This window comes from Temnothorax americanus, unplaced genomic scaffold (assembly GCF_048541705.1).
Source record: "Temnothorax americanus isolate GAGA-0224 unplaced genomic scaffold, ASM4854170v1 Scaffold1, whole genome shotgun sequence".
In the NCBI taxonomy this organism is placed as follows: Eukaryota; Metazoa; Arthropoda; class Insecta; order Hymenoptera; family Formicidae; genus Temnothorax; species Temnothorax americanus.
In genome coordinates this window covers 7290416-7300855 of record NW_027509230.1, presented here as the reverse complement: position 1 = coordinate 7300855, position 10440 = coordinate 7290416, and the positions used below count along the sequence as shown (strand labels likewise).

At 35.1% G+C, this 10440-nt stretch overlaps 1 protein-coding gene and 1 long non-coding RNA gene across 5 annotated transcripts; one reads left to right on the top strand and one right to left on the bottom strand.

Annotated features, from left to right (window-relative positions):
- Window positions 1–248: 248 nt before the first annotated feature.
- On the bottom strand, window positions 249–4615 carry LOC143893720 (clavesin-1). Of its 4 annotated transcripts, none has more exons than XM_077399432.1 (5): window positions 4474–4615; window positions 1434–1833; window positions 757–1067; window positions 572–665; window positions 249–494 (listed from the first exon to the last, which is right to left on the bottom strand). In XM_077399432.1, the coding sequence occupies exons 2-5, from the start codon at window positions 1828–1830 to the stop codon at window positions 349–351; spliced, it is 948 nt and encodes a 315-aa protein (XP_077255558.1). In that variant the 5' UTR covers window positions 1831–1833; window positions 4474–4615; the 3' UTR covers window positions 249–348. The 4 variants fall into 4 exon arrangements, with proteins under 4 accessions (XP_077255558.1, XP_077255572.1, XP_077255567.1 ...); XM_077399446.1 differs by lacking the exon at window positions 4474–4615 and adding an exon at window positions 3578–3657; XM_077399441.1 differs by lacking the exon at window positions 4474–4615 and adding an exon at window positions 3427–3565.
- On the top strand, window positions 3652–10304 carry LOC143893756 (uncharacterized). Its single transcript, XR_013255920.1, has 4 exons — window positions 3652–3777; window positions 4499–4952; window positions 6760–6913; window positions 7694–10304. It is a non-coding gene; the product is annotated as an uncharacterized LOC143893756 (long non-coding RNA).
- Window positions 10305–10440: the final 136 nt, after the last annotated feature.

Genomic DNA, 10440 nt, shown 5'->3' with positions numbered 1-10440 from the left:
GTAAATTCTTTTGTTTCGTATACCGGCCTGATTGTACCACAACATTACTTAATGTTATCCTTAATTAATTGAATTGATTTTTTTCAATGGTTTATACTACGAACAGAATCTAGAGAGAAACAGCTAAGAATAACTAGTCAAAATCAATTAACTACGATTGTTTATGCGTTTATAAATCGCTCACACATTGCGTTTAACGTGCTCACGATTCTTATGTTACAATAATATATTTCTTTTTGGTAAAACAATTGTTAATACGGCGTGTAATCACATAATATAGAAATAACTGTTTAAGTGAGGTGCTAGCAGTGTATAAGATTGTAAGATTATAGTAGAGATTGATTGCTCTTAGTCGACCTCTAACTTTCGGAACGAACCGGATATTCCGTCAAATTCTTTATTAGCTTCCTGATATTCTGGTGATATTTCAATGTACATGTCGTCGAGGGCCTTGAGCTCATCTTTCTTCTTTTTCAGCTCCTTCTTAAATTCGTCTGAAAAGAGAGATAGCGCGTTAAAGGAACGAAACAATTTAAACCTACTCAAGAACGTGAATGGAAGATCCTCGCACCGATCATTTCCGAGAGCGGAACTTCCCCGCCGTATTCCTTTGGCAGTATCTTCGGATCCACCACTGCGTGTAGTTCCTCTATATTTCGGTGTATCTACCAACATCACGAACGATTTGTCGGACATGCAAATTTACATGCAGCCGTATTTATCATAACGAAATTTGCCACTTGGCGATATAATTACCAAGACGCGGGACTTAAGTTTGTCGTTCAGTAGAGAGACCCCGAATTCGAGGATCTTCGCCACGCTGCTGGGAATATTGATGAGATGCGTCTCCTTGTGACGTGCTGGCATGCTGTTCTGTATGCACCTCACCACATTGCGAATGTCCGTGAAGGACCACGTGCTGAAATGGTTCATGGTCAATCCCGCCTCATCATTGAGATACGTGTAGCCGTAGACCTGACTTTTCTCATCGTCCATCAAGGCCTCTACCGATATGCTGTGGACCCGGGCCATGTGCGCCGACGTGTATTTGCTAGGGTCGAAACGCCCTTAAAACCGGAAGAGATAAAGTAGAGTGAATATACATATAATATGCATGGAGACTAATTACTTGAAACTAAGGAGCAGAAATAGTGGGCCATAATAATATCGAGCACCAATAATTAAGAATTTTGTGGCAGAGCCGAGTGGTTCACAATACAACGAATTAAATACTAGCGATTGGAAACATGAAAATAAACTACTGTGTTCACATCAACGATGAATATCGTAGACAAATGCTACCTAAAGACTTTGCTAAATGTAGAAAAGAATGATTCTCTCTGTTTAGCGTGAACGAGAGACAGTTTAATCGAACGTCGTTTAATCACGTCTTAAATTAATCTTCATTTTTTATACTCTTGGTATTGTTATACCTGCACACGACATTAACACTTTTCGACCGTGCTGATCTCGCTTCAGCATTGGTACCAAATAGCCATCATCGATGATAGCCGCGATTTCTGGGTCATCGATGTCGAGCTTCTGGAACCAGTGAGAATAGAGTTGCCTAATTGTGAGATAACGTTCCAGCATCTCCTGCGCCATCGGCAGGCTGAACTTCTTCGTCCTGAGAAATCTCAGCAGGAACAACGAGTCGGTCCTGCACTTCTTGATCGCGGGATGTTTCTCGATCCAATGGCGAAATTGCTCCAGCGCCTGTTCCCTCGTGTTGTCATCCTCGCGTAACTCCAGCCTGGCCGTTTCCAACGCGTCTGCATCCAGAGTAGTCTTATACTCGTCATATTTCTTCTGCTGTCCTTCTGTCACCATCGTCTGAAAAATAATTGGAATTAGAACTTGATAACCCAACTGCATGGATGGCTCTCACGTCTCGACTGAATAACATTATCCCGGCACTCTTTACATCTCGAAAAGTAGCATGTATATATTTTAATTCACGAAAATGTATAATAAATCGATCGAGCTAGTTGATTAAATCGAAGATCTAAAGCTAGATCTAGTTGATATTAGAATATTTGATCGAATATCAAATAGAAAAAGAGTATCACGTACGAACACACACGTATTATCATAACATAAAATTTGCTTTTTTTGCGAAATTAGTATACCGATTTTTATAAATATTAAATATTTCTACATAATTTTTTTGTATTTTTACATATTGAATTAATATACAACAAAAAATAACGTTTGTTATGTAAACGATAAAAAAATAATGAATAAAAGATGAGAAAACCAAAATAGGAATCATGGTAAAACTATTCCGGGTCGCTAGCAGCTTATATGATATGGAGCATAAAGAGAAAGCGTCGCGTAGCGAATTTAGATATTACGACGTGTAGTCAGACAAAAAATTATGTTAATCATCATAACAAGGATATGTAAAGCATTACGTTTAACATGATTTATTTAAAATGATAATATTTTCTCCTCTCTCTAGTACATTCTGATAAAATACATTGTACGTTTTACGCGCCACGAATGAATTAAATCCCGTAAACAATATATTTAATACAGGGGTGTGTCCTAATAAGTGGGGCGCACTTCAGCAGTCAATAGGAGACACAAAAAATGAAAAAAGTTCATATAAACATGTGTCCTATTTGATGTTGTTTCCGAGTTATAGCCGTTTTTGTGCTCCAGTAATTTACAGTTATTTACTTTCATATAGGAGGTGCTCGAAATGGTCATATTTGTGGTTTGTGTTTATAAACAATGCTCAATATCTCCAGAATATTTCTCAACTTTGTTGATTTTATACATTCTATTAAGTGAATTATTAAGTGCTTCTAACAAGAGAACAAACTGAAGTGAGTAAGGAATGTGATGTTAATCAATGGAACGTGTGAAATCGACAAGGTCGGGAAATATTCATCAGGAGATATATTGAACACTGTCTCTTAACCACTGTTGAAGTGCGTCCCATTTATTAGGATACACCCTGTATAATTATTACTGAAAATTTTGCCATGTACCTATAACTCTCAGCACAAAAAAATATGAACAAAAGAAGATTTGTTTTAAATTTTTCAACAACTTTTCTATATTGTAGAAACGAGTAAGAAAAATAATTTAAATTGTTACCTACACAAATAAGCTTCAATAATATCAACTGTTGCATAATCAAAGTGATTTTGAAGCAAATGCATTATTTTAATACACATCACACACACGCACAACTTTAAAATCAATTCCACCGAGAAGAAATTTTCTTATTTTCTTATTTAGCTTGTATGGCGCATATAGGCTGTATATTATATAAGATGTTTAACTAACGTCCGGTTAGTTAAATTTCTTATATAATACATCTCGCAGAAAGAGACAGAGGAGCCTTTGTTAACTTTTGAATCGATGTAGGAATGCTAACAGAAGTATTCTTTCTAAAAAATGTGTAAAGACTTTTACTTTTTTTACAATTTAGGGGTCCTTGAGCGCATCCGGAAGCTATTATAGCCAGCGACAATTATAATTCCCCGCGAGTGTGCGATGGTTAAAAGCGATTCGCGAAACGAAAGTGAGACATCGGGAGGAAGTAAAGTGAACGAAGGGGCCTCACCGCTGCGCACACAACGAGAACACGCGCGTTTCGCGACGCGCTATATTCACCGAGCGCTCGAATCCGACTTTCTATCCTATCACGACACGTCTAAAGCGCAATGCCGCAATAGCATAAACGCGATATCGTTTCTATCCAAAAGCATCACTATCAGAGAACGGTGTTGCGATTTCGTGGCATTGACGACATCTTTTTTTACAGTAAGTAATTATATGCGCAATTTGCATAGTTTGCCGAATTATTTCCAATGCAAATTTAATTGCCAATTGCTTTAAAAAATTTCAGTTTTTGCGTCAGTTTTGCGTTACACGGTTGTACGTCATTTAAAGCGTTATTATTGTTTAACGAGTTACTCCGTTTAACATTACTGCGTCTCTTTTACTGCCGATGGGAGAGACAGCACTATCGTGAGAATATATTATCTCGCGAACTTGATGGACGGGTTACATTGATCCACTTTTACCACTCGCGCTCGCCGAACACTTCTGCAACGGATATAACGAGAGTTAATTCTCCATCCGCGAGAAGAAGCTCTAAATTGCGCCTTACACACACACAAGCCGTAATTCGATCTTTCGATCAAACCATCAACTTCATAGATCCGGTCTTTTGCTTTTAAATGTACGCTTTCTCTCCCTTCAGATGTATTCCTTTCCACCCCGTACGAAGTTCAATCGGCACTTAAATATGATACTATTTCTTCTCGATTAATTTATTACGGAAGACAAACTTGTTCCAATATGTTCTTGCATTCTCATTTAATTATTTCCATATGTCTGAAAACCTGTTTCCTCTAATTTTGTCATCGCGTTCGTTCAGAGTTGCACATAATTTATGTTGCGAAAAGTTTTTCTAATTAGTAAATGTCCACTTATTAGCAAACTAATAAATAATACTTGATATTCAATTTGCTGTTTCCAGTTTCCTCCTTCCGCGATGATCGCTCTGTTCCTCTTCTTTCTTCGCCTATCTTGCAGGGAGCTTCAATTGTTGCTTAATCGAGTTCTTTCAAGTCGAAGTCATCTAGCCGATTGAGACTTTTAGTCGGTGGGCGTCGCACTATTTTGATTCCACTTGGTGCGCCGGTTTGGAAAATGGATTTATTCGCGAACGTTGAAAATGTGACGGCAAATTTTAACGCACGGTCACCAGGTCCGAAATGAGTAAGATGTCGACTGTTAGACGGTGCACGCCAAAGTAACCCGGTTGCTCGGCCGGCTGGTCAATTTAAGTAGAGATCGTCGTGGTGGTGCTAACTCTCGACGTGAACGGACACTCAGGACCTTCACCTACATCTTGTAGGCGTTCTCCGTCTCTCAGGAGCGAGAGACAGTATCGGGAAGTATGTTCGCATTTTGTACCGCCGCGAGTACAGGTGAGTAATTTCAAAATACCTAAAATACCTAATACGTGTGACAGTTACTAAAAACTCTGAAAGATCTGCATTTCTGATTTCATTAAAAAACGGATAATTAATCATTTATATGATTGCCTAATAAAATTGAAATCAACTTTTCTTTGCCATACTCATTAATATATATTTACAAAAATAAAATGTTAAAATCACGATTAGAATTTAGAAATGTATTTGACCACACATTGCCTTCCTTAATATTTTTTTCAAAATAATTTTTTCGAAAAAGTTCATGGAACTTGTTTAGAGCAATCATTACTATCATTTCTAAATAAGTATCCGTGATTTACCACATAATATTTTGAAGCTGAGTCAAGTGTTGTTCATTGTTAAATATAAGCCCTGTCAACTATTAAAGTTTCAATATTTTATAACGCTCATATAATGCTGAGGTAATTATAATGCAAAACTTCTTACATCGAATACAAAACGTCGGTTAAATATCAAAATTTTAATAACCAGTATTTAGAGTTGAGCATTGCAATAAATATGAATGCTCGTTTAACAAATTTTTTTACGTATATATTTATATGAGTGTGTAAACTAATTTAAAATAGTTTGCAAATACGATTATGCTCTCCCAAAAATATTTAACTCGAGGAAGCAGACACAAGTTTCTTTTACGAAGTTTTATTTATATATGCACATATTATATATGTATATTTTTTAAATAAAATATATATCAAAGGGTAGTAATTCTTATATATAATAATATTTGATTTTAACCAATAAAAATATTTGAATTTGACAATGGCTTTTTTTGTTTGAATAACTAGAAAAATAATATTACATTTGATATACAAATATTATATATTTAAAATATCTCTTATATAAATATTTGCCAAATTTTATAAAAGATATTAAAATTCTTTCTTATACAAGAGTATAAATAGTAATAGAACAATAAACAATTTTAAGATACCTGCATTTTCTTGTGACTTGCAGTGAATAACAACCATGGACAGGACTGAATTTTGGCACTAAACTATTATGTTGCAAATGATATACTCGTGGCTTTTATAACAATGTTTTCCTTATGACGTATCAAATAGCAATTATTGTTAAACGCAAGTATAATTTTAAAACGTGTTTTTGCTAAGCAACTATCTGAAATTATTCATGAAATGTCAGACATAACAGATAAAAATCAATTTGATATTTATTATCATTTACATTTATAATCGTGATTTAGTGAGGAACTCAAATAAAGTCTGTAACATTGTAGTTATGTATAGTACATATACATATTAAAATATTTCATTTCGCGAGAAGGAAAAGGAAGAAGTTGTCAAGTAGCGAGTGCATAAAGCAGCTATATACGGATGGCATGCATATAAGAATCTTTATAGCTTATTTCTCAAAATTGCATTTTCAGAAAATAATTTTATTATATATGGTTGAATTTTATTATATACGGTTTATCTTTAAATTAGTTTTAATTTAGTTATAAAAACATTTCAAAATTCTCAAAAACAAGTAGTAATATTTAAAAAAATATAACATTTTTTTTTAATTTGTATACATAAAGATGCGTTTAAAACCACAAAAACTTGGTTTGAATCTTTTTGCGTATTTCTTATTATTTTGATAATGGTCAAAAAAACAGAAAAATCAATTTTTTCAAAGAAAATCCCTCTGCATAAAAAATGTGCATAAAAAATTATTAAAAGTACATATCTCTTATTTGGATCTAAACTACAATATCTAAAGCTCATCAAAATCACAGAGAACACTTTAGTCTCTAAAAATAATTTATATCATAATACAGATGGATGATGCACGATCCCCGATGGGTGATGGGGGGGGGGGGGCAGTGTGGTCTAGGGTCTAGGGACAAAAATGTCAGGACTACTCATGATTGCGAGGACTCGGGTTCGACTCCATCTGACCACAGTTGGAATATTTCGTCTTTTCTTCTAAAGGTACACATGTGTATGGTACACAACCCAAGAAGCGCCAATGCGCGTATAATGCGCTTTGAATGGACATACATTAAACTTTCCATTAAATGCGGATATTTGTCTCGCATTATATGCGCATTTAATGCATTTTATGGAAGCGCATACCAATAAGTGCACCTACGGTCATTGATCGAGGAGCTCAATCGGACAACTATATAGTGAACTCTGTACTATATTGGAATTTTTCTTCGTGCCCAGCTTTTAAGCATTGCTGTGAGCATATTCCAGTACAGCTATCACAGAAGAAAAGAACATTCTTATTTAGAGAATCTCTTTATTGTTGGCATAATAAATGTCATTTATTTAAAATTCAATTTATATAAAATTCAAAAACTTAAATAAAATGTTTTATAATGAGTCAGAAGCTACTCATTTCAATATTTTATAAAACCTGTTTTTTATAAATTGAATGCTTAATTTGCATTAATTACGCATTTGAATGCACGCATTTTGAACACACAATAATGTGGTTTTGAAGCCAATGCAATTGTACGCGCCCGCGTTATACGCGCATTGGAGCTCCTTGGGAACGTTATTTTCAAAATAATTAGTATTAGTATGAATAGACTAAAATTACTTAAAATTGCGTAATCTTATTTTTATTTATATTCTTATACTGTAAAAATTTAAAGAGAATTAGGTCATAAAAAAAAGTTTAAATGTTAATTTACGCGTAATAATTAATTGTTAGGCTGAGCGAAGCTTTTGCTGGAATTTTTCAAACGTATTTATTGTTTACAGTTTTTCGTCGGTCGACTCGAATTGCGAAGGTACGAATTAGAGTATCGCAACGATGTTACTTTCTTCGACATAAAAGCACCGTATAGAAGCTCGCCCGTTCTCGAACGCCTTCGCAACCACGTCGCTGTTGGGAGATTCACTTTCTTCTCGTAATCTTTCATTTTGCTTTCACCGCTCTTTCGAATGAGGTTCACCAAGCGCTCCGATGGGTATCACGGTCATTTTTCGTTCGCAACAACGTTCAGCGACATTTAACATTTAACGGGATAAAATTACAAAGAACATGCAGAAGAACATGCTGGGTGAGATTCTTATTATAATATTTAACGATTTCTCGGAACTTTAAGCATAAAAGAGATCTACTTATCTATACTGAAAAAACTTATACATGTTCCAAAAATAAACACGAATTTTAATATTGTATTTCAATCTTTAGACACGGGATCTAGTTGTTTTACATATTATATAACATGTTGTCTGAACGTCCTTGAAAAATTGAACGTTTCCCTATATATAATTTTAACCACCAAAAAATAATTACCTTTTCGTTCGATACTTTAAACCAGTTCTTCAAAGCAATAAAAGAAGTCTTGTTTTACGCTTGCATTCGATTACAAGTACGATAAATTACTTTTATGCGATGTTTTTCCTTATTTTATTTTTTGCGAAATTATTCTTTGTAGATTTCGGTTTAAAAAATGCTGAATTTCATTCTCTGCAACCAATTTATATGGCTTACGTAGAATATATTTGAGAAGCACATAATTTTTTTATGTAATAATAAACACGTCATCACACACACACACACACACACACAAACATTTCGTTACATGAAAAGCTTAGTAAACGCTGTCTTATCAATTCCGGCATACAAAAGTGTAGGATTGACATACTGATGTTAATAAAAATGAAAACGATGACTAAATCTTTGCATAAAGACGAATTTTAGCCGCGACACTGGCTCTAAAAGGTCTTTTTTTACTATATGCACATAAGGAAACACGGGATGTCCAGAAAGCGATGAGCGTTTCACTTGTTAATCAAATTGAACAATCGGACGTTTCATTCCGTCTTTCATTCCGCGAAATTAATCCGCGAATGTGTTAAAACCGGATCCGCCGCATGCTTTCTTTGCTATCGCGGCTACGTAAATTATTGCGCAATCGATCGCTGGCACAAGAACGTTTCTTGACGTCGTCGCGTCGGTGAAAGTCACGGCGCGCGCTTATGTATATCGAGGAATACGCCTTTCTATTCCTCTCTGCATTTTTGCGATGTTAGGGCCCTCGAAAAGCCGATCTTCCTCGGTGTCCGCTCCGCTTTGCGCAGTCACCGATGTGTACGCTGAGAAAATTGTACGGTAGCGATTAATGTTATTAATGTCATTAAAACCGCACACAGCGCTGCAGCATGAATCATCCAATTTCGTGTCTTAACAAATCCCACAACTTTTACTACCAGCAAAAATTGTGTTCTTTACTGACAATATTATTTGCGCTCCAAAAAAAAAATATAATTGTTCTACTTGGAATTATTGGACTTTTGTATCTTGAGTTAAAAAATGTTTTTAATTCTTAAACTTTTTAGTAATCCAATAAATTACGTACTTCTTATTTCGAGAGACTTGTGCGTGCTGCTTTAAAAAGACTTTTTAATTCTTAAAGTTGACTAAACATTCGAGGTATAAATGTCGGCGAAAATCTGTGGGAAAGTAGAAATCCCAGCGGGGTTGTTTCATGACCGTAACTAATAAAAAACTTTGAGGCCAATTATGTGTAGATATAGTCAATGCGCGCTCATCAATTCAGTATGGCGCGGGATATACAATTTATTGTGTCTATCGTGCGAGAAATAGGGTAAAGAGAAAAGATTCATGGCACGCAATACGTATTTTTAGGCATATACGTCGACAAAGGTGAAATTTTTCATCTGCAATAATTAACGGCTGAAAATATGGAACGATTATACATTATAGCTTCAACAAAATTAGGAGAAACAGCTTAACACCCTGTCACTTCGATAATGTATTTTTTTTTCCTCGGCAAAAATGCTCTCGAAAAGGTTGTCGACATGGCGAATCTACATACGGCATACACATGTATGAGGATGTAGAACATTCTCGAATAGGAATTTTGAGCGCTTTGGTACGATTATTATCATTGAACACGTGGCCGTCGTACAGATTCGTTGAAAGTTTCGTGTCGTCCGAGCGATTAAGAACACGTTCCAAGGAACGTTTCAGTCGCTGCACTTTCTCCGGCGACCCTAAAAGCTTCAACGACGTTCATTGAAACGAAAGTACAACGACCTCAGTAAAACAGTTTTGTATATATATTGATGAAATATATTCGATCGGAATAATGTCGATCGATGATTTAATATTACCATGTATCCATATTACTATTTACACAATGATCGGAACAGCGATAAACCCGTAAAAAGCTATATTTTGATTTCAAAAGATTAAGCTTTGCAAATCGTAAAAATAATAGTCCAAAGTTTAGTTCGAGCATTCAGGATAGGCAAAATCGCCAAATGTTTTGCTGACGATGAAAATAGTGTCTTTGCGTGTCCCTTGATTGCTATAAAATTCCACTAATAATAAATTACTTTATCTAACATCTTGCTTTCACAAAGGTTCTTGCGCGTGACTTACAACACAATCCATATTAATAAAAAGTATTTAATTGTAATTGTACGCGATATTAACAGAAACTCGGACATTTGGGAAAGTAAAAATAAAAATC

Coding starts and splice junctions, on each gene's coding strand:
- LOC143893720 (XM_077399422.1), bottom strand. CDS start 3,142: ATGCAACAGTTGATATTATTGAAGCTTATTTGT. Junction 1,834..3,109: donor TATTATTGAAGCTTATTTGT/GTAGGTAACAAT, acceptor ATTATTTTTCAG/ACGATGGTGACAGAAGGACA. Junction 666..756: donor AACTTAAGTCCCGCGTCTTG/GTAATTATATCG, acceptor TGATGTTGGTAG/ATACACCGAAATATAGAGGA.